The sequence below is a fragment of the Microtus oregoni genome, unplaced genomic scaffold, assembly GCF_018167655.1.
Source record: "Microtus oregoni isolate MIOR12 unplaced genomic scaffold, Mior012 000032F_ref0000030, whole genome shotgun sequence".
In the NCBI taxonomy this organism is placed as follows: Eukaryota; Metazoa; Chordata; class Mammalia; order Rodentia; family Cricetidae; genus Microtus; species Microtus oregoni.
The window spans coordinates 22459351-22482344 of NW_024543091.1; the positions used below are offsets into that span (position 1 = coordinate 22459351).

A 22994-nucleotide genomic window follows, 5' to 3' on the forward strand; every position below is an offset into this window, starting at 1 on the left:
AGGTGAATACTTTGAAAAAATGGTTTTGGTCTTAATATCTTGACTAAAATCATCTATCACCATGTTAATTCTCATTAAGTAAAAGTTTTTAGGATATTTGAAAAATGTCAGTTTTATCAATGTGTGTCAAGATACTATGTGTGAAGGAAGGGAGAAGCATTTGATTAGCTGCTGAGTCAATTATAAGTTGAGAACTCTTTGTTTTATGGTTTTTATTCTTAAAAAAAAATCAACTGGCTTTTTATTTCATTGAGACAAGCAAGATCTCACGTAGCTGAGGTTGGTATTGAATTCCTGATACTCCTGTCTCCACCTCTGCAGTTTTGGGATTACAAGTATGTGCCACTATACCTAGCTTGCATTCTGGGAGAGAACTTTTCAAAACATCTTGCATACTTTTTAAGAACTCATATCTTAGCCAGTCATTGGTGGCGCATGGCTTTAATCCCAGCACTCGGCAGGCAGAGGTAGGAGGATCTTTGTGAGTTCGAGGCCAGCTTGGTCTACAAGAGCTAGTTCCAGGACAGGCTCCAAAGGTACAGAGAAACCCTTTCTCACCCCCCCCCCAAAAAAAACCTCATATCTTTCATAGCTCTACAGAGTACTAGTGACTAAGCTGGGCATGATGACACATAGCACTTGGGAGCAGGAGAATTAGGAGCTCAAGATCCTGTGTGCACCTCAATAAAACAAATAAAAAAGCCCTTCGGTGTATGGGTAATGCATGCATGATTAAATGACATTCTAGGGCTGTTGATATGATCTAATTGTTAAGTTTATTTTATTGTAATTCATTGTCTTACCATTTATTGGACATGGGATTGGTAGTTAACAGATGTGAACACAAAATATTGTGTTTCAGTCAGTATTAGTAGCCAGCGACATTCCCTTTGTATTTTTTGAGTTAGCAGAACTTAACCTTTTCTCAAACCATAAACTCTCAGATCCTTTCACCCCCATCCCACCAAGGAGATAATCCTGCTTTTAGCTTTCATTCCCTTCTGAGACAACCTCTAGTATCTCTGCAGATTATTTTCATATGTCTCCAAGTAAGTGGTGTGGTTTTTCATGTCTTTAAGGGATTGCCCCCCATTGTACTGGTCTCTATGCCAAAACTTTTCATCAATGACGTCCAAGAATGTTAAAAACACACACATGCGCACACCTACACCTGCCCTACATGGAACAGTTTAAGAAACAACACTATTTCATTTAAGGTTTTTTATTACACTTATTAGGGTGGGATGGGGCATGCTGCAGTACGTGTTTGGAGGTCAGAGAACAATCTGAGTGAGCTGATTTTCTCCTTCCACCATGTGGATCCTAGGGATCAGGCTGTCGTCCTCAGCAGAAAGCTCCTTTACTACTGAGTCACCTTGCCAGCCCCAGAAACTTGTTTCCTATATAATGAGTTTTATTTTTTGCCTTAAAGTGGATGCATAAATAACAGTGCTACGTAAGATCTCTGGTTTCCTACTTCTTCTTACCCAAGGCTCTAGGGTAGACCGTTGTTTTGGCAGCAGATGCTAGAATGAAGAGGGAATCTGACAACTGAAGTCAAAGAACAGAGCCTCCACCTGTGTGGGGTTGATTTGGACCCCTGTTCGGTGCTCTGTAAGTCAAGGAAGAAACTGTGTAATTGGCACCCCAGGGCCTCCCTTTATCTCTACCCTTTTGTAATCACATTGTAAGATCCACAGGCAGGAAATTGGTTTTGTTCATGTTTTTATTTCAAATATCTGTTTCTTCAGAACAATGTGGGATGGCAAGGAGGGAGAGTGTAGGGGTCCTTTTGGTATAGGTTGGGCAGCTGTAATCTGACAGTTAACTATTCTGTTTAAAATAGCACAGGATTGTTGTATAATTCTATAAATACTTACAATTTTTAAAATTTACAAGGTACAAATATAATGAGCTCCATGTAGCCATCCATTGATCCACCCTTCCTTACAGAGCTTTTCCATCCCCTGTTGCCGCACTGATCAGATGCACTGTGTCTTCCCTCTAAGTAGGTGAGTGACTAATAGACTGTATGAGTGCTCAGGGCACCGCCTGTAGCTGTTGGTCCTTAGTTATCCTCTATCCGAAGACTCTCAGAGTATAACTTTACCCTTTGTTCACTAAATGTATCAAGTTAGCCCTGGAGAATTACCTGTTAATGGTCCCTTATTTCTGAGTGGCAGATAAATTATTTTTGGTTAAACATTATACTGAATTGAAATAACTTTGTGTGTGGTGTGGTGGTGGTATTAGTGACTGAACTTGGGATTTCACACATTTTAGGCAAGCGTTCTTCGGCAGAGTTAACATCCCCAGCTATTAGCTTTACTTTGACACGTTTGCTTTACTCTTACAAGTTTCACTAACTTGATTAGACTGGCTTTGAATTCCAGCCCTTCTAGCTCAGCCGCCTGAAGTAAGCTATTTTTTGGCATCTGTATTTTCTTTTAAGCTTTTGTCATGATGGGACTGGAACCTAGACCTTCATGCATGCTAGGCAAATGCTCCATCACTGATCTCTTTGCTCAGTTAAATAATGTGTTATTTAAAAAAAAAAATCCTGCTGCTGTTTGCTTTTGAGATAGAATCTTCTAGCCTAGGCTACTCTTGAACTCACTGTGTAGCCCAAGCTGCTTCAACTTGAAACTTTACTGCCTTAGCCTTCTGAATACTGGGATTACAACAGTACAGCACCATGCCTGGCCTTTATTAGCATATTTTGAGAGGCTGGCCTGTTAATCTTCTTGACAGTCCTCCTGCTTCAGCCTCCTAAGTGCTGGGATTATAGTCATGAATCATCATGACTGTCCTACAGCTTTTCTTTAAATATATATTTCATATATATTTAAACACTTTTAATATATATTTAAACCCAGCTACATCAGAAGATTTTTTTTTGTTTAAAATGTCCTAAAGCAGGTGCACACGCTAAATTCTAATAATCAAAAGCTATTCATTGGATTTACATAAATTAGGTAGGCCTGGCACTTGCCCTTTTGCCACTGGAGCATAACATAAGCTGTAACAGTTGCCTTTGAGTACATGTCCTTGGGAAAACAGAAATCCAATACTGGTGTGAGTAAGATTTTAAAATACTTAACATGAGTTAAGTAGTCCCATTTGTTACTTAAAAAAATAACCTTTCGCTTAATTTTTCAAGCATCTATTGTGATAATTTTCATTCTTCCATCTGTTTAAAGTAACTATACCAAATGTAGGTTAATTCTGTCTTAAACATAAAATGTAGATTATAGATTTTCAGTGTGTAAAACAATAGGCATTCTTGTTAGTTTGAGAAATCCATTTTATTTTGTTTGAGGTACAGTTCCTCTGAACAGTGAACAAATATATTACAAATCTGTGGTTTAAAAAAGTATTGCCATTTCATAGTCTCTCACACTATTGTACAGTAACTTTGTTCTTTATTTTTCTGACTTGTATACATACTAATTTACTGGATTGAAGTTTTCATTTTGAAATATAATTGAGCAGCTCTTTCCAGTCATTGATAGAATGTGCAGTGCACGTGTTTAGGCTGACTGCAGACTTACTTGTGATTGTTAGACAGAAATTCCTAACAGTAGCTCTGTATGATCGAAATGTCCTAGTGCTAACTCTTAGCTATGTGAAAGCTGCTCTTGTCGCCATAGTCAATCACATCTCTGCCCTTTCCCTCCTCCTCTGTATTGCCTGTTTTGAGTGATGTTGCTTGAAATGTTGTAGAGTACTACAGTTGGAGAGTTGTTAGAGCTCTCCTCCCACTAACGTGTCTCTTCTTTCATGTGTGGGAAATAAAAGAGCCCAAAGAGGGCAAGTGACTTAAAAAGAGTGGTGCCAGCATCTCTTGACTTGGTGCTCCAGTCATCTCATCTCTTGCTGAATACTTTTGTGCAGAGGGTAGTTGGTAAGAGAGAAGTGAGACTTGGAATTTGCATGATTGCAGTTTGCCAGGTAGCAGTTATTGTACATGCAGGATAAGGGAAGAAGATAAAGCCTGGGATTGAGATGCCATTTCTCATTGCTGATTGGATTTTGCCATGCTTCTTCATCCTTGCTTCACAAAGATAATTGAGCACTTGTGGCCCTGAAATACTGAGGTGAGTCTCTTAACTCTATTTCTTTATACATATGTATGAGAAATATTAACTTAGGTCTACAAAGTAATTTTCTAGTGTTCCTATTTTAATAAGGCCTTTTGGGAAGTTTACTATTGCTGATCTCTCACTTCCATGCACACATGCAGCATTCATGTTTATGTTCCTCTATTGCTAAGATTGGCTTATGCCTTGAGTGAAGTAAGGAGGGAGATTTGCTTATATTTTCTTGCTTTTGCTGATTCTTACCCAAACTAAGGGGTTCTAAGCTGACTTCTAGTTAGTATCAACCCCACTTTCTGTAGCAGTATCCAGCTTTGCAGTTTTCTTTCTGTGAACCCTGTTTAGGTAATTTTCACTGGCTAGACCCTTATTCCTCATGAAGAGCTTGGGCGGCACAAGGGTGGCCATTAACTTCCAGTTTGCCCTTTTCCTATAGGAATTAGCCACATCCAGAATTGTCCATGCTTCGGTTTACCTGCTATCACACCATGCAGAGGAAGTTATGACTTATCTGAATAAAGGTTTAAAGCACCAACTAATGGAATACGTGTTTGCCCATTTCAGTAGGTGATGGGTTTTTAAAATCCTTTTTTTTTTACATATATTTCATTTAGTTCCATCAAAAAGCATAATGTATGTTAAGCTACTTAAGCTTGCCATGCCCACATTTGTATAATTTCTTGTACACTTTTAGGGTCCATGCTACATCAAGTGCTATCTATGAAGAACTGCTTGAAAACAAGTCAAGGGACTCCAACTAAGTAAATTGGGCCATTTGGATTGTTTCTAGGGAAACAATTCTTATCAGCCTACACCTTTTCTATGATGCTGGTGATCTACCCCAGGGCCCCACTCACCACCAAGCGTTCTTCCTCAGGGCTACATTCCCAGCCCTGTGACTACTATCTTAAAGTAGCAGCTTAGTTCTCTGGTACACACAGAATGACTCAGTGTTAGGCGTATTAATGCAGTGCAGCCAGGCCAGGACTGGCCTTCATTATTCTTGACAAGACTTGGTAAAGCAGGCATAGAAACCATTCTAGACTGAATGAAACTGCTGCACTTTTGAAATAATTACTCTTTTTCTCCCCCTTTCTGTTTTGCCTCCTATCACTGATGGGATAGAAGAAAGTGACTCTGTCTTTATTAAATTCTTATTTTTGAAAATGCAAGTTGTCAGAAGTATGCTATATTTTAAACTCTGATTATGGCTGTTATACTTTGATGGACCATACCTGTATGTACACAGATTTTACTATTAATATTAGAACAATTCATATCCCCGCACCAGTTCCCTTCGATACTGAAGCAGATGGTAACAATAATCAACAGCACATACACTTTTCAGGTGCTCTAAAGTGCCCCTCTCCATTCCCCAGTCCCCTTCTTCTCCTAGAAAAGTTTGCAAAACCTAAGCCACATGCATTGTAAGCGTTGTTTCAGAATATTAAATACATATCTTTTATCTGAATTTAGCTGATGTTGATGAGTAGCGATGTCTTAAATGTTTTAAAAATTATATCCAGGGCACTTAGGGCTGAAGGTGATATGATTTGCCTTTGTGAACAGACTCCTTGAACAGTTACCCCAATCCCATTTGGAAGTGCTTCTTTCAATCCAGATCAATCTGTACTGATATTTCAAGTCACGGAATTTCTTCTTTCAGAGTCAGAGAATAGTCAGCAGAGCACACTTAAGAGAGAAGTTTATCCTTCTTACTGCTTGTCCTGGGAGGGCCCATTGGCAGGGCTCTGTCTTACTGGGAGGAGGTCATAATGACCAGGAATATGACTGTTCCTAGGTAGGTCGTATGGATTCTGTATATAGCTGGAGTTATGACCTCGGCCTTCTTGGACCACACTGACTGTGGGCTCTAAGGAATATAGTGAAAAATGAGTTCAGAGAACAGATTAGCTTTGTTGCCTTGGTGGGAGATTTGAAAGTTCTATTTAACTTGTTGGGGAGAGGAACAATGGATGTATAAATCTGATAAATGCATGATGATTACGACCGGCTTTCTCTAGAGATAGAAAACCCAAGGGTCAGAATCCCTGCCTCTGTTCAACAAGAGATTTAGGACATCCTAGAGGCGTGGGTCTTATGAGTACCTCTAGGATCACAGTTGAATAGGGGAGGTGTAAGGAAGTGATTTGGAAACTTGTAAACAGCAGTTCTAATGGTTTTCTTTTTCAAACTTGGATTTGCACCAACAATCAGTGGAAGTGTTGTATACTGGTTCCCCAACCTTGCTATTTCTACTGCTTATCAGTTGTAATTTGTAAGCAGAGTGGCAAAAGATTTTGTTTTCCTGCATTAGAGGAGAGGGAAGTTCTGGGATGGAGTTTCTCCTTGGGTTCCTTCAAATGCAGCCAAACAGAAGGGTGTGTTGTGGAGAGGGTGAGTGGAGGAGAGTTAGTTTTCACTTGGGATGCTGCACTGTTGCCCTGGTTTTGCTAAGTTACTTATGTGAGACACCTACCAACTTCATATATATTTTTATTAGATGTCGACAAGGATGGCACATCTGTGTACGGAGACCCCATGTGCACAGGTGACTTCATTTCTACATAGCTGCTTTCTGGAAGCTTGCAGGTGAGGATGGGTGGATCCTTAATTGTAGCATAAGGGTTTTCACTGCTGTTCAAGGAACAAGTACTAGAACTGCACGCAGATTCTTTCATGTAATCTGCAAGGCAAGAGAGATTTCTTAGGAGAAACAAGGACATAAGGATTCATTTAAATACCAGAAACAGACTACAGTCAAGTTTGTGTGCCTGAGGCTGGGACAGACTATGATATTGGAAGATTATTATTTTTTTCTCAAGACAGTTTCTCTTTGTAACAGCCTGGCTGTCCTGGAACTAGCTCCGATAGGCCATACTGGCCTTGAACTCAGAGATCCACCCTCCAACTCCTGCCTCTCAAGCACTGGGATTAAAGGCATGTGCCACCACCGCCCAGCGGAAGATTAAATCTTATTCAGTGTCTTAAGGTATGCTTTCTCAGGCATTCTTTTCCCACAGAAACATGTTATTCACAGTATTTGTTTACATGTATCATTTAGTTTATACAAATGCTAGCTGGTATATTACAGGATGGAAGCCCAGAGAGAGACAGTTAACTTGGCCAGGGTCATGAGCTAGTAAATAGCACTGCAGAGCCAAGACCTTAATCTGTGCTCTAAGATTTCTTGGCCCCATGTTTCCTGTGATAATGACTAGAAACTTGGATTCAGAAGCAGCGCAGCAGTAGCAGCATTTATGTGCCTTCAGCAGATAGTGGCATCCTGGTCTTTGAGGAGCTCATCCTTAGAGTGGGATAACTGAAGTGTGACAGGTATAAAAAGCCCTCAGTTTCAAGCTGGCCTTTGAGAGGGTACCCGTGTCTTAGCAAACTCAAAGTATAGTCTAGGCCCAACTTCCTGGTCCTTGAGAATGTTGACTGGCGCCTGTTTCAGTCATATCCTGCTCTATCATTAGAACTCAGCTGCACGAGGTGCAGAATGACGTCTAATAAAAATGGGATGAAGTGACAGCTCCCCTGGAGGAAGAAGACCCCTTAGTGACTTAGAGTCACAGAGAAAAACTTACTTCCACTCCTACTCTCCTTCCCTTTGGGGTGATGCTCTATCTGCTCAGTAAACAAGTCTGACGGTTGTCACCCTTTTCTGTGAGGCACTGGCATGCAAGGTGTCTAGAAATAACCCTGAGTGGCCAGAGCATGACAGTCAAGAGTAACCTAAGAGGCTTCTCACCTCTAAATGTCTGTGGCAGTCAGCTGGTGAAATTTCTGGGAGTCTTCTCACTAGAACCACCACCGTTTCCATTTGGAGCTCTTATTTAAGCTCCCTGTCCCCAGCTGTGATTTTACTGAAACTGTTAAAAAGCGAAAGCTGTGTCCCAAGGGGAACTGGATGTGCAGGTGGCTGAAGGAACTGAGATGGGCACCACCATGGTGCCCATGGTCTGGTATACAGCAGGTCTGATGCCGAAGGGTTTACTCTGTTGGCAGCTCTTGTTTTAGCAGGTAGCATTTCCTTGGTTTTGTGTAGAAGTGTATTCATAATGCTGGGATGCAGTAGAGCCAGTAACTAAGTCCCTGCTCCTGCCTCAGGGCTTGTGAAGAAGTTAAGACTGAGTGAGGAAGTAAACTCCTCAGGGTCCCACTGTCTCTCAGTACAGTGGAAATTCAAAGCACTTTTCCTTGCAGCTCTGCTCACTAGTTGGGAGGGAAGTTGGCTTTAGTCTGGTTGGACTGACCTTGGTTGATAATGAGCTAGATAATTCTTGCTAGATAATGGGCAGTCTCCACAGTTCTAGTTGGGACTGAGGGTAGGTAAATAGGTACTTCTGCTGGTGGAAGCCTGCCCACGTGGAGAACCACGGCCTGGGTTCTAGACTGTGACTTGCCTCAAGCTGTCATCTTAGTTTGCCTCTCAGTACTTTCTCAGTACAGGGGAATGGTGTAAGCCTGAGAACCTCTGAGTCAGTCCAGTATGGTTGGTCTGAACTCACCAAGCAGGGAGAGAGGTTCAGGGCTTCTTGTTGAAAGCTGTTCATTACCTATCACCACTGTCTTGGTTGTGTATTATGTGGAATTGAGGGATAGCTTATTTTATGTAGCAGTTGAAGAGTGACCTTCATTCCAGTTAGGTTTTGAAACTGAGTGTGATTTGGCACACCTGTAATCCCAACATTTGGGAGGAAAAAGCTAGCAGATCTGAGTTTAAGCCTAGCCTGGTTCACGCATCAAGTTCCAGGCCACCCAGGGCTTTATAGTGAGACCTTGTCTCAAACCAAACAGAAAGAAAGAAACTTGGTGAGAGGCGGGGTAGGAAGAGACTGTTATTACTATTTAGAAATGAGGAAACCAAAGCTCAGAGTTTGTTAGTCTAATACTTAGTGCTTAGGACTCCCACTGTTTTATCTGACAAGATGTTTTTTCCATCAGCATATCTAGTTTACCTGGATTACAAGATCTTCACAGCTGCTTCAGTTTATCCTTCCTGGACATACCAAGGCCTGCTGAGAGGAAAGGCTAAGCTTGAAGCTTAGTGACTGAGTGGCTAAGATAGAGTAGTGCAGGAGCCTTAGAGCCTCACTCAGCTGTATGTTCACAGAAAGTGAATCAGTGGGTTGCTCTCAGTGTTTGATGAAGAAAATGCTAGCTTTTATCCATTTCAGTATATTCCTTCTCATGAGCTAAATTGGAGCTGGGGGAGGGGAGAAGGGGGTTAGGCTCTTCTATACAAGGTTTGCAGGCCAAGACAGGCTGGAGAAATCCATGAAGAGTGATGGTTGGGGAGGGTGCTGAGTTATCCCATCTCTGCCGGGAACTGGAGGAGATAGGGTAAGGCAAGCTAGAAAACTCAGGAAGCCAAGCCTTTCTCTTGTTGAGTCATCCACCTGCCTGCTGTGATGGCAGGGTGTGGGGAAGAGTAACCAGCTGGGCTAGGATACTTCCTCATCCCTTCAGCCCTACTCCCACCCCACTGCCTGCTTGTCAGGGCACTGTGCAAAGAAAGGGGAATCATGCAGTCTTCTAAGTGCCCTGACATTTACTCTCCTTGTTTCCTCCTGGACCATGTGCAGTCATGCATAGTATCACAGTCAAGATGGGTTTCTGGAATGAACATCTTCATTTTTTGAGGAAACACAAGTATAAAGAGGAAACAACTTCTCAAAGTTGCTCTGTGAATATGTTCTGAATCTATTAAGACCTAATATTAATTTAAAGCCCAAGTTACTCAAATATATGTAGAAACTCAGGCACTAAGTATCTGTTGGTCACCTCTGAGCCACTGCTATCAGTAGGAGGTCACACTGCTGCTTCTGTTCCTGGGGTTAAGTTCTTCACTTCAGTGAGAGATAGGATATGGGGAGGGGTGAAGTGGGGGTGGGGACAGAGTGGTGTCTAAGATCCAGAAAAGATCGCAAGAGTTGTCAGGAGTTCAGTGGGCTTCTGAATGTCTGAAAACCCAAAGTTACTTGAAGGAGTGGGTGGCAAGGGAGCACAGGTTGTGGGAATGGCAGTACAGGCTCAAGAATTCCCAGACAGAAGGTAGAGAGAAGTGGATTTTTTTCTGTCAGACTCTGAATGCATGACAGACAAGGAATTGGACATGTGACAGTTTATTATACAGTCATTATGCTGCAGAAAAAGGTAAGACAGGCGCTTAGCTGTGTAAGCAATCTCCTTCAGTCTCCCAGGGTGATGGTGAGTGGAGTTCCCAGTTAGAGAAAAAGGTAGATGTTACCTGACTTAGGACTGTTAGAATGTCAGAGTTGGGAGGCCTTAGCAATGGTGCTGTTACAGCTGTCCTTTTAAAGAGGCCAAGACCCACATGGACTGCTGTGTCTAGTGAGCACCATACAACTGAACTGGAAGCCAAATGTTTCATTCTCTGCCCTCCCCACACACACAAACACATCAAGTTTAGAGAACCTCTAGACTCTTAATTAGTCCTGTGGGTTTGGCTTGCCGCTTATTGCTTTAGGAAATAGTTTAATAAGTGACAGGAAGTAGCTGGTCACAGATGTTTGGGGAATTTAGCTAATAGGTAGGATTTGTTCCATGAGTTTTGTAGCATTTCTTACACTAATATTTAAGCTCTACACAGATATTTCACTGGCCTCTTTTTGAACTCTATTGTGCCATGTTGGCCCCCAACATGTATGTATATTTGCCTACACAGCTCTTTCTCTCTCTGAAGGCTGATTAGAGCCAGCTGTGAAACAGTCTGGCTGCTTGCCTGAGAGCGCCTCCCATGCACTCAGATGACTCCAGGAGACAGGAATGCAATGATGCCCGGGTAGAGACTGGCTTTCATTGGCTTTGTTTTATATTTATGGTTTTGAGTTTAAAAGTAGTTACCCTAATCACCATGCACAGGATGACAAGGTGTATAGTGAAGGTGTGCTAGTCTCAGGGCCTGGATGAGCTGTTCTCCATTGAGTCATGCAGCTTCTCAGAGCCTCAGAGGCCCTGGGAGAGCCCTCCAAGTCCCCATTCCACATTGAGAAACAGATTTTGGGTCATAGTGAACAAGTGGCATTATGACTCTTCTGTTGGCATCCATACATCCCGAAATGGTGATTATTTAAGCCAGAATCCTCAGAAACTTGCCATAATCAAACTCCAAGGGTAATGCTGCCTATAGGCTGGATTGGAACTTGGCCTCTCCCTCCTCAAACAGGTCTCCTGGGCTTTGCATATCCTAAATGGTTAGCCCTGCTGTTGTCTTTCTTGTAGAACACACCACCTCTCGAGTTTTGCTCATTTACTTCTGATAGCCAGCTTCCCTAGAGTTGTACACAAGTTGCTCTCCTTTCTCCTTGATTAGGAGATGGCCATGCTAGATTTGAAAGATCGGAAATCTGGGGCAGTTTAGACAAATATAGTTGGATAATAAATTACATTAAGGATAGCCTGAGATACTCCTCTCAGTTGTAGGGACCCCGCTCTCCATCTACTGCACCTGATGTGGGTATAAACCTGCAATTTGAACATTTGTGGGGTGATTCTGGTGCAGGGGTAGATAGAATATCAGTGGGATCCTCACTGACTTCTCTTACTGCTCTTTCAGTTTGACTGAGACATTCCCAGAGACATCACATTGGTACCACTTTTATAATATACAAAAGCACTTCCCATCCGATTTTATTGGACACCCAAGATAACCTTGTTAGATAATAAGACAGGCATGAGTCAACAGGACAGGCATAAATATCCCAACCTTGCAGATGAAGAAACAACCTTAGGAAACACACGGTTAATAAGTGACAGAGTTCCGAGGCACTCTGCGTAGCTCACATGTTCCAGCATTTAAACCTAGGACCTAATGGGCGGGGGGGCTGGACTTGATCTTTGATTTTTGGCTTCACCTGTAGACTTCCTAGAGGGATGGTCCACCTTGTATGTAGTTCTTGTGGCGTAGGGGTCTTTCTTGGCTTCCCTGCTCTTGTGCGCAGAGATCTCCCGAGGGTAGGGGCTGTTAACACTGGGCATCATTTGTATTCCTTGTGCCCCAGAAAGGCAGCAGGTGCAGGGTGGTGGTCCTTGCCAGTACAACAGAAGGCCTCTGGGGCAGGTAGATTGACTTTATTTCAGATTTATAATCAATTTAGCTCGTACTAATTGGTTGGATAATGACAGTCTACATTTCCGCAGACATTTAGTTGGCATCTATAACAAACCCACAAGTGTTTGCTGAGCAGGTGCAACTGCACTGGAAAGATGAATTCGTTATTATTAGGATTACTCCTCCTGGGCAGAGCCACCCAGTGACTCTGGTCCTGTGATCTTTTTAGCTTTTTTTGTTTTTTTAAGGGGCATAAGTCTACAGTTTTCTCCCAGGCAGTATTTCTTGCCGTTTCAGATCGGTAACAGGACATCAGGATTAGATACTCTACCTTTGAAGCCTTTGTCCATAATGTATGTGTTCTGACGTCTATCCATTCCACAAGTGCCTGCATAGAAACAGAAGGAAAGAAAATACAGGGTAAGGTTTCCTTAGACAGCTGGTGGCTTCCTCCTCCCCCTGCCTTTTTCTTCCTTTACCCAGAAAATAGTTTACTCCTAACAAATTATTCTGGATTTAATCTATTCTAAATAGTTTTGAACAGGCTCATCACATCAGATGGACTGCAACACCTTTTTTTTTTTTCTTTCCTTTTAGTCTGCACCTGTCTTTCAGGATGCCACCTTTGATCTCTGTAGGTGAAGTGCCAGGCTCTAGAGGCACAGGGTAAGGAATGAAACTAGACCAGTCCTTAGCTGGAGGGTTCCAGATGCAGAGAATTCTGATTTTCCTTTCCCTTGGTTTTAGAATGGAGTTGGAGATAGGGTTTCTCACCTCTTTGCTCTGATGGGGGCCAGGGAGAAAAAGACAAGTAGCTGGGTTACTTAATTAGTTTACTTTCCGGGAAGAAAAGTCATTCCCAGCCACAGCCAGGTTACTCAGTCACTCATTTGAAGGGCGTGGGGAAGTAGAGCTTTGTTCCTGAAAATGTTGCCAGTGTTTTTCAGCCCTGAGGACTTCTTTCTTAATTTTGCTGTTAGCTTTTTTTTTTTAGGTTCCCAGAATGCATGGTCCTGAGCCCTAGCCACAGGCAGGACATAAACGTGAGTGGATTGCTATTGGAAAGTGGCCTTTCCAAACTGGGACAGGAATGACTAACTTACACCTACCCCACCGACCTTGGTGTTTTTTTTGTCTTTGGGAATTTTGTTTTCTGGGTTTTGTCCTTTGTTTTAGATTGATTTCTACTTTTATAGACATACACATATATAGTCTGAGTACACATGAGTACAGGTGCCCACAGATGCCAGAGGTATTGGATCACCTGGAGCTGGGGTTTCAAGGTGGTTGTGAACTGTCTGATATGTGTTCTTAAACCAGATATACTTGGTCTTTAATTGAAAACAGTACCAGGTAAGGTAGTTGGCAAATACTTACTAAAATATAGTCTAACTTCACCTAACCTGCCCACATTTGTGACACCAAAGACAAAACCACTGATACTGGGATCCTTCCTCCACATTAAGTTCCCAAGTTGAATTTACAGATCATGCCTATGTGCCCACCTTTTATACGTTCCTGAATGGTATGGCAGAAGCAAGCCATTCTAAAAGTGCCAAAGAAACCCATACCCTTAAAAACCTATAGTAGGCCGTGTTGACCTAGTTTAACACTTAATAGTCAAGGATTTTCTTTGCTCTCCTTGAAGAAAGGAGGGTGGCTACAATGTTAGCCCCCTCTTTAAGGAACAGCTGTCCAAAGAATATCAGAGATGTTCAAGAATATACAAGCAAATTCAAGGTTGAGTTGTGGTAGAGCATCAGGTGTTCTCTCCCAGTAGCCACAGTTAGCTGGCTGTGAGCTAACAAAGACTAGTGTGAGGTGCTCTAGCTACAGTGATTGAAGGTCTGTGGAACAGGGAGGAACTAGGCTGAGTCCTGAAGAGGCCCAGGTACTTCCAAGCTATTTGAATCACAATGACCTCAAGATGAAGTGAGGGCAGCTTAGCCATAATTGACCTACAGCCAGCAGGGTCCTTGCAACCATGCCTACTCAACAACATGAATTCCACACCTTCTTGCTTCCTGGAATACAGACCTGAGGAAGTTGACTTAGTTTCAGTGGAGCTTTAAGAGTCACCTAGAGCCCAAATTCAAACCTAGAGTTGGCTAGCATTCTAGGGCCCTGCCCTAAGGTGTCCTAGAAGAGCTTCTTTGTAGGGAGGCCACATCCCGTGTCCATCCTTTGTACTCTTGACATTCATTTTTGTAACTGATGCATATGTTCCTCCTTTCAGGACTCACTTGCCAAGTGTCTTTTTCACACCCTTCTTAGGCCACCACCTTTGAGCTCAGTGTTTGAGTCCAGAGGATACTTAGTGGTAGATCTGCCTACCTTCTCCCAGTCTCTTCTCAACAACCCTATGTCATTTTCTAAGAAGATACAGTTTGAGCCACTGTTAGGTCTGGGGCCTCTCTGGGGTTCATTGAACTTTTTCCAGAGAGCCAACATTCTGTTATCTACACCATTATTGGGTTGCATGTTGCAGAACAGAGAGTATAGCCAGGCTGTGTCGCCTCCATAAGCAATCCCAGTTTGTCCACATCAGCTAGCATGACGAGGGTGAACAGGGTAGTAGGAAGGACTGGGACAAACTGCCGCCTTTGGGTGGGGCTTAGGAGCTATAGACTGATCACAGGAAGGCTCCATGGAATCAGGGAGAGGGTGTAGCACAGTCTGCTATGGGGTGGAAGGAAAGGCTCGGGGGGTCTGACCTGGTGAGTGTGGCTCATTGTGGCGGCTGAGGTGTCTAAGTTCAATGTAGAAGTCCTCGGGCGGGTACCTGGCCTCCAGGGCACTGATCTGGAAATGGGAGTCTAGTGAGAGGAATGACAGGGAGGAGCCATTATTCCCAGGGCCTGGATGGCAGGGGAAGGGGGTGAGAAGCACAAGGTAGGGCAAGGGCAGGCCAGAAGGAATCAAGATCTCCATGTAGCATCCAAAGGGACTGGGGTTTTCTGTCCTCTCTTCCCCTCCCATTCCATTCCTCCCTCCACGGGGGCAGAGGGACAAAGCCTTGAAAAGTATCAGGCTGAGGATCCTTTTCTGCCTGTGGCAAATACTCTTTCTGCTCCTACCTGGAAATCTCACATTCCATCCCTGGTAGTCAGTGGGCTACAACCATGCACTCCCTGTACACCACAGGGAAAGCCATGCTCAGGACCCAACTCTCTTGCTTTGAGGTGGGGCAGCTCCCCTCAGTACAGAGATCAGGGTGGGACCGATGGGGAAGATGACTCAAACCACTACTGACCTAACACGTTCACATAGCTGTAGGGGGTCCAGCCTGTTGTGTCTCTGTCAAGGGACTTGTTACTGAGCTGTTTGAAGAGGAGAGCCAGTTAATACCTCACGTCTCAGGTGCCCTTCCCCAAGTTGGCACTTGACCCAGCCTCACTGTACCCATCCCTAAGATGCTCCTGAGCTCCCAGACCCTGGATGACTGAGTAAAGGAGGAACAGACAAATGTTATATGACAAGCTATCATGCTGTAGTTGAGGCCAATGAAAACAGCATATGCCCAAACCAAGTTCTTAGGCCCCTGTAGCATATGGAGTTATGTTATGCTGCAGGGGCAGGTCGGGGAGGAGGGGGAGGAGACAGTTTGTCACAGGGCATCCCCAGCACAGAGGTAGGAGCTGCCTGCAGTTCTTGCTCCTGGGCCATATATGAGAGTCTGATAAGACCAAGGGGAAGTTCCAGTCATGAGACTGATGCAGTCCTCTCCCTGCATTCTCTTAGCAGCCCTTTATGTGAGGAAAGGATGTTATTTCAGACGTGGGACCATACTCAGATACACAGAAGCCAAAGGCAAAGCTGGCCCTAGAATTCAGGTCTCAGTTGCCTATCCCCTCCACGACACTGTGCCTACCTTTGCTCCAGATGTTCTATCTCCCAGGAGGGGTTCTTGTCTACACAAGGCCAGTCTCAGCCTGTGATGGGAGCCAAACCAGTCCTCTACTGAAAGAGTAGCTGGCTCTTGCACAAAAAATGTTGTGGCCTGGAACCTCTATACCATCCCTGGCTTGTGCCTCTAGCCTGCTGCAGCTTTGATAACATGGCTGGAGTTAATCAAGGGCTGCCGGATGGGTAACCAAATTCTCTTCTCTCAGCTCCTCAAGCTAAAAGCTGAACTGAGCCTGCACACAAGAGCCTTGTTGGAAGATGACAGGCAGAGTCGCCAAAGCTATTGGGCTTCTGAGTAACCTGCATACAACTTGCCTTTTTCATAGAAAAGCAACCCCCAGGTCTGTGGGCTGGTGGTCATTCTTCAGCGGGCAGATGGGGAGGAAGGAATTCTGAGAGCTCCAGGGAAGAGGCCTAAAATATGAAAGTTGTGCCCCTGGCATGGGATAGATGATGGTACAGGAAGCCAGGTATTCTAGGATTGTCACCCCCCAAATGGTCCTGCCATTCTGAGTGTATGTGTGTGGCACGTGTTTAGGTAGGTGTCAGGTGTGTATAGCAAGAGCCCCTCACAAACCTTATCCTTGGGGCTGTTCATGGCTCAGCCTCTACACTGCCTCTTACTGGTCCATCATCAAGGGATGTACTACATGCTGTCTTGTCTATCTGTCTACATATACATACATATTTTATGAGAAATCTAAGGTTTGGAATATTTGTGACTAAAAACACCTATCCATTCTGTGACTTAGTGCTGTGCTTGGAGCTGTCAGGGAGAGCACACCACTGGTCCACCCCTTTTCAGCAAGAACACTAGCTAGCATTTGGGTTCCCATCTGATGTGTGTATAGATGACATGCATGCCCAAGTTTAAGAGGCATCAAGTAGTTAATTGAATAGTGAGTTACTTCAGAGTATATTGCTAACACACTAGTAATTTGTGGTAAGCATATACATTTTGAGTATATGTATTGGCACTTCCATGACCAAAGTGGTTACATGGTATACATGGGTGTGGGATAAGGTGGTTGCATGTGATGTTACTGTGTTCTGGTAGGTACTAGTTATCTATACACAAGGTGCAGGTAAGTTCCAATGAGTGGGCAGCATGATGTAGTTGCGTGGGATAGAGCCTGCTGTCTCCATAAAACATACTCTTTCCCAGTTTCATGATTCAGAGTGTTCTTATGTACCACAAGTCTTAGGATCGTTCTTAATGTAGAAGTTCCACACAGCCTCCATGTGGGGGTGCAGTTCCTTCCTGGGTAGAGGGGAGTGTTAAATGGAGAGGATTGTGGGTGAGGGCTGGGGAGCCAAGGGGCCAGTACCTTGGTGGGGCTGTTCCTGTCCAGAGTGCTGGCCTGGCTGGTGGCAGGCACCCCGCACGCCAGTGTGTGGTAGCTGGCATTGGAAAAGCACTGGGCATGACTGCTACTTTGAGACAAATCTGGGAAGAGAACAAGGAGCCATATTCCATCATACACCTGTCCTTGGTTGAGATGCCCCCAAAACTAATGCTGGGGCTGGGCATTTTTGAGTGTCCCCTGCAAAGACAGCCAAATCCCCCCACATCCTCCAAGCTACCTGGCATCTAGTAGCCCTAAAGCAAGCAGGAGAGCCAGCCATGTTTTCTTCTTACTAATGCCAGCCCCCTGTGTAGATCACAGACTAGGACTGCCAATATAGGGGTATCATGGTCAGCTGGAAGCTATTCACTGCTGACTCTGGCTTTATGTCTTTGAGTTTCTATTTTAGGTAGATTTACTTTCCCTTGCTTCCCCCTATGGTCAGACACTAGTAATAAGTACATAGAGAACTCCATTCTTATTGACCCTAGCTCTTCTGAAGTTTCTTCAGGACTGGGGAAAATCAGCCATTCCTGCTCATTGTCATTATAGAAGAAAACTGCCAAATCTCAATGGGCCTCGGCTTTCATCAGAGGATGTTGGCTTTGGCTGGACCCCAGAGGTCTCTGAAAGTAACGTCTCTACTGGGGCTAGCTGTCTGTCCTGTTCCTGGCATAGAGCTGGCACACAGCAGGAATGGCAGATGTGGTCTAGGTGCTCGTAAATTAAACACAAGGTATAGGAGACTATCGATCAGCTACAAGCCATTGGAAGGTCACTACCCTCTCCTCAACAGTGCAGGCCTAACCAACACCAGGGTATTTGGGAACCTTACTGGTTAGCTAAACATGAAGCAGAAAGCATTCTCTTCAAGGTATCAGTTCAGGGGAGAGAAAGGATCTGGTCAGTTCCATACATCCTCTCTCAGACTACCATAGGATGCCATATCTAAGCACACAGGGCTCTTCCCAAACTTGCAGACCTCTCCTAAGTGAGGCAACCCTTCCCCTGTTACTTCACTTCTGGAGTGCTCCTCAGGGATGGCCTGAGGTCCTCCCAGGGAAAGCAAAAGTCAGTAGGTGCTCAGGCTTCACACAGAGAACTATCCCCTCTGTTTCTTAGAAAAGTTGCTACTTACTATACATCTCTTATAGACACAGTCCGATGAGAAGGGTGGGGATGTGGGGTGTTGGCACCGAGCTTGGGCTCCAGGAAGCAACACCCTCCTGGAACTGCAGACTTCTCCAACCCCATTTTCTCTATGGGGTTACCATTCTCAGGCCCAGCTACCCACCCTGCAGGTATAAGGAACCACCCACGTTGAACCAAGAATATAGATGTTCCTGAGAAGACTGCAGGCCTCCTGCTGAGTTGTATAGGGGGAGGATAAATAACGGGGCATAGCCTGACCTGAGAGAGAGTAGTCTGTGCTGGTCATCCTCATGGCTGGGGTGTAGGAGACACGAGGAGCCAAGTCACGGCCTTTTTCTTTCTGCCGCCTCCGTCGCCAGGCAAACAGGCCCAGCAATACCACAACCAGGAACAACAGGAGGATGATGCCTGTGACAGCACCCACTGAGTGCCGCTCTGCTCCCAAAGCTGGACTGATCTTGGTGTAGGGATTCAGTTCATCCATCATGAGGGCAGCTGTGGGCAGAGGGAGGCCTGAGCCAGAGACGGGCCTGATTCCAGTTTACTCCCTGACTTTGCCCCTTCACCCCCGCCTAATCTCAACCCTCACAGTGCCCACATTTCTTGTAGTGCCAGAAAGATCAAGTCCCAGGGTCACAAGAAAAAAACGTAATTTAAGTGTGAAGCAAAATAAATGCTTACTGAATATTTACTCAAGTACACACATGGATTAAAGTTATTTTATCATTGTGTCAAGTCTACAAAAAAGGAATTATTTACCTTTTCCACACAGTTGAAAAAATAAACTGAGTCACCAAGGTTAGGTAACTTGTCTAAGTTCACCCAACCAGTAACTTAGTCAGGAAAAACTGGCTTCAGCTATTCTTCCTGCTTCCCAGCTATGTGATTAAAATTACCATGGGAACAGTAACCCCAATGTCCCCAGGGAGTCATAAGCACCAAATGATAGACTGGCCTTGACAGCTGGGAGCTCTGTGACTGCCTGTTACTGCCCCAAGACACAACTCTTGATTATACATGTGTGGTTGGGTCCCTGAGACTGCTTTGGTGAGGGTTTCTTCTCCAGCTGGGCAGCATCTGGACCTCTCCCTGGCTCTCTGCCGCTGCCTGGAGAGAGCTGACTATCACTCTAGGGAGGAAAATGCTGCATTTTTGCCTCAACTGCGTGGCTTCAGACTGCCAAGTAAGTTTGTCTGACATGGGTAATTGAGCCTGTTTTCTGCTCCCATCTTCTAGAACCTACAATAACCTCCCAAGCCTACAAAACTTTACAAAGAGATTTTTACATGCACAAAGCCACCATTTACAGAGTGCACATATGTGCCAGGTGTGCGTGCGCCAAGGCCTTCCTTGATCCCCTCAGATGTACCGTGGATGTTGCCAAGGTGTAGATCTAGAGTTCAGTTGAGCCCTTTGGACAAAGGTTAACATCTCCTCAATTGAATGTGGAGTAAAAGGCCCAGCAAAGGAAATGACCTGCCCAGAGACACCTAGCAGGGAGTGGCAGAAGTCAAACCTGGCACGTTCCAGTTTAGCCAGATTGGCCTTCCCAGCACTAGCCCACGGGGAACTCCCAGAGGATATGCATGGAGAAGCTGTGAGGTGAGGCTCCCAACTATGAATAAAAGGTAGCGTCATAAACCTCAACTGGTCTGGTTAGAACTCCGAAGCCACCAATGATTTTGGGCCCTTTCCACCTCTGTCCAGACATTCTGCCACCTGTATGTTACCTTGGTCACACCTGATTCCTTTGAATCCGGGGCTGCAGTAACAGGTACCAGTGACATGGTCACAAGTGGCATTGTTCATGCACTCACATAGCTGCTGACACCCATATCCAAAGGTTCCGGGGGCACATCCTATATGGTATGCAGAGTGCAAGTAAACAGTGAGACACAGCCACACTCACGCCCCTCCCACTCCAGGTGGGAAAGCCCGTGGCAACAGGACAATTGTATCCCACCCTCAATGAAGCCTTTTGAACTGGAGTGCCTGTTGTGTATCACCCTGAGTCAGGGCATGTGGGCACAGGAGCAGGCAGCCTCACCTGCCTCTCCCTCCTGAACTCATTTAAAGAACCAGAAAATCCTGCCTACCACACCCTTGCCCTGTCTGAAGTGGCGAGAGATACTGTGACCATGAGTGTGTAGGGTTAACCTTAAGTCTTTCTCAGAAGTTGTCCTCAAAGTCTAAAGTTCAGGAGCTGAGGTATCCTGGATGGGAGTGGGGGTTGAAGGAAGCAGCTTCCCCTGCAATAGGCAGAAGCCCAGCCCAAATACCAGGAAAAGGGTTGGGGCTGCTTACTCTGTTCACAGTGGCGCCCGGTGAAGCCTGTTCGACAGGTGCATTTCCCAGTGATGTGGTCACAGCTGGCTCCATTCTGACACTGGCATATGTGCCCACAATCCTTCCCAAAAAATGCTGCAGGGCAACCTGCAATAAGACCACAGATCACAGTGGCCATGGACTCAGGGAAACTGCAGAGATGTTGCTGGGACCAGACTTGTCTGCTGCTCCCTCCGCAGCACAGGATAAAGGCTAGTGAGCCCCTCAGAGCCATCGGTACCCACTGAATCTTGGTCTAAAGGGGTGGAGGATAGGGGCAAGGTAATCCATGCAGCTAGGGCCTCAGCAGCAGAGGAACACGCTCTGGTCTCTTGGTTGTATAACCCTGAGATTTCTTCCCCATGGTCCAAGGGCCTGATCTTGTTGATTGTTGGGGTACCCTATAGCCTTGACCTTTCAAGACTTTGGATGATCCTGAGGTATGATTGGTCCTGGGACCAGCCTCTTCCCCCCTCCCCTCTTTACAAGCCAAGACTATTCACAAAGTGACCAGTAGGCCGCAGCATATGACTGGGAGTGGCTAGTAGGCTGGGAGGCAGGGCTTACGCTGCGTGCAGAAGAGTCCAGTCCAGCCAGGGGTGCAGTGGCAGGCCCCATCCTCGGCGCTGCAGCTCGCCCCGTTGTGGCAGCTGCATGTATGGAAGCAGGCAGAGCCCCAGAACCCAGATGGGCAGGCTGTGGGGGGTGGATGGGATGCAGAGGGGGAGGGCAGAGAGGAGCAGGAGGGAAGGGGGGAGGCGAGTACATGTCAGAGCCAGGACACCTGATGGACCCAGAGGGGCATCTTTCTTGGCCTTCGGGACTTGCTGCGCTATTCTCAGAATCCCTCAGGTCACCTCTTGGCCTCATCCACTAGGATTGCTATGAGGCCCAGATTCTTGTCTACTCAATCTTGGGTGATTAAAGCAGCCTTGCACCTCCATTTTTAGGGGGACTGACAGGGATAGAGGTGAAGTACCACTGGGGATACTGACTTCTCCACAAGTGGCAGGGACTGTCTCCTCTTTGGGTTCTTGTGATGTTTAAGGATGGAACCTGTGTCTCCCACCAGAATGGAACTGCGCTAAGTCTAACCATTTAACTGGGACCTCCTTACAGATACTGGTTTTGTCTTACACATCAGACAGGGAGCTCCATAGGCCAAGGGCTGGGACCCCTTTGTATCAGGCTGTTACATCCTGTTCAGGCTTAGGATGCTTAGGACATTATTCATAGGGGGATCCATCCTGCAAGGTGCTCCCATTTTTCTAGGGGTGGCTGCCCTAGCCTAGTCACTCACAAACTCCAACATGCCAGCCTTGTTCCCTCCTCCCCATCTCTATGCTCCTTCTACACACAGATGCTAATGGAGTGTGAATTCTTAGGATTCTTGGCATTGATGGCACTGACAATACTGATGCCTTTAATATCTGCAGTAACAATATCCATGGTCAGTACCAGTAACTCAACAAGTTCACTGTTTCGCTAAATGGGACTTTCAGGGTCGGGGACAGTGACTTGGCTCAATGGGTAAAGGCACTTACTACCCAAACCTGGTGAGCCTGAGTTTGATCCCTGGGACCCATATAAAAGTGGAAGAAGAGAAGTGATGCTATAGAGCTGGCCTCTCACCTCCACATACATGCTGTGGCACTTGGACACACACCATACACACAGAAATAATGCAAATAAATAAATGGGTCTTGGGTAGATGTTCTTGTCTCCAGGAGAGTTCAGCCCTGTGGGTGGAGGCACCATGACAGAGAGAGGAACAGTTGTGGGGTCACAGCTTACCCTGTGAGCAGTCCTTGCCGATCCACCCAGGGAAGCACTGACAGGAGCCGTCGATGGGGCTGCAGGTCCCATTGTTGGCACAGGAACAGAGCTGGGCACAATCCTGCCCAAAGTGCCCTCCGGCACACACTGTGGGCACAGGGAAGCCTGGCATCTGCCTTCTTTCCCAGGCTCTAAGAGCCACCACCCACACAGCTGTACCCCAAGTGGTTCCTAGGCCACAGCCATGACCTGGGAATGATCTGGAGGAGAACAATAGCTACAGTGGCAGATGGTCCTCCATCACATAGAGTG

The 22994-nt window shown here is 45.4% G+C and overlaps 1 protein-coding gene across 14 annotated transcripts in view; it reads right to left on the reverse strand.

The window, feature by feature from the left end:
• Window positions 1–4670: 4670 nt before the first annotated feature.
• Window positions 4671–22994, reverse strand: part of Megf11 (multiple EGF like domains 11) — a 322951-nt gene continuing 304627 nt past the window's right edge. Inside the window, exons 16-26 of one of the 14 annotated variants that reach the window (XM_041679519.1) lie at window positions 22701–22829; window positions 21474–21602; window positions 20886–21014; window positions 20312–20440; window positions 18840–19076; window positions 17412–17530; window positions 15431–15497; window positions 14892–14993; window positions 12509–12565; window positions 6577–6783; window positions 4671–5970 (exon numbers count right to left, since the gene is read on the reverse strand). In XM_041679519.1, coding sequence (XP_041535453.1) covers window positions 5813–5970; window positions 6577–6783; window positions 12509–12565; window positions 14892–14993; window positions 15431–15497; window positions 17412–17530; window positions 18840–19076; window positions 20312–20440; window positions 20886–21014; window positions 21474–21602; window positions 22701–22829 — 1463 coding nt within the window. In that variant the 3' untranslated portion in view covers window positions 4671–5812. Of the gene's footprint in view, window positions 5971–6576; window positions 6784–11748; window positions 12566–14891; window positions 14994–15430; window positions 15498–17411; window positions 17531–18839; window positions 19077–20311; window positions 20441–20885; window positions 21015–21473; window positions 21603–22700; window positions 22830–22994 lie in introns of those variants that run through there. The other 13 variants (XM_041679520.1, XR_005976719.1, XM_041679523.1 and 10 more) reach the window with 13 other exon arrangements.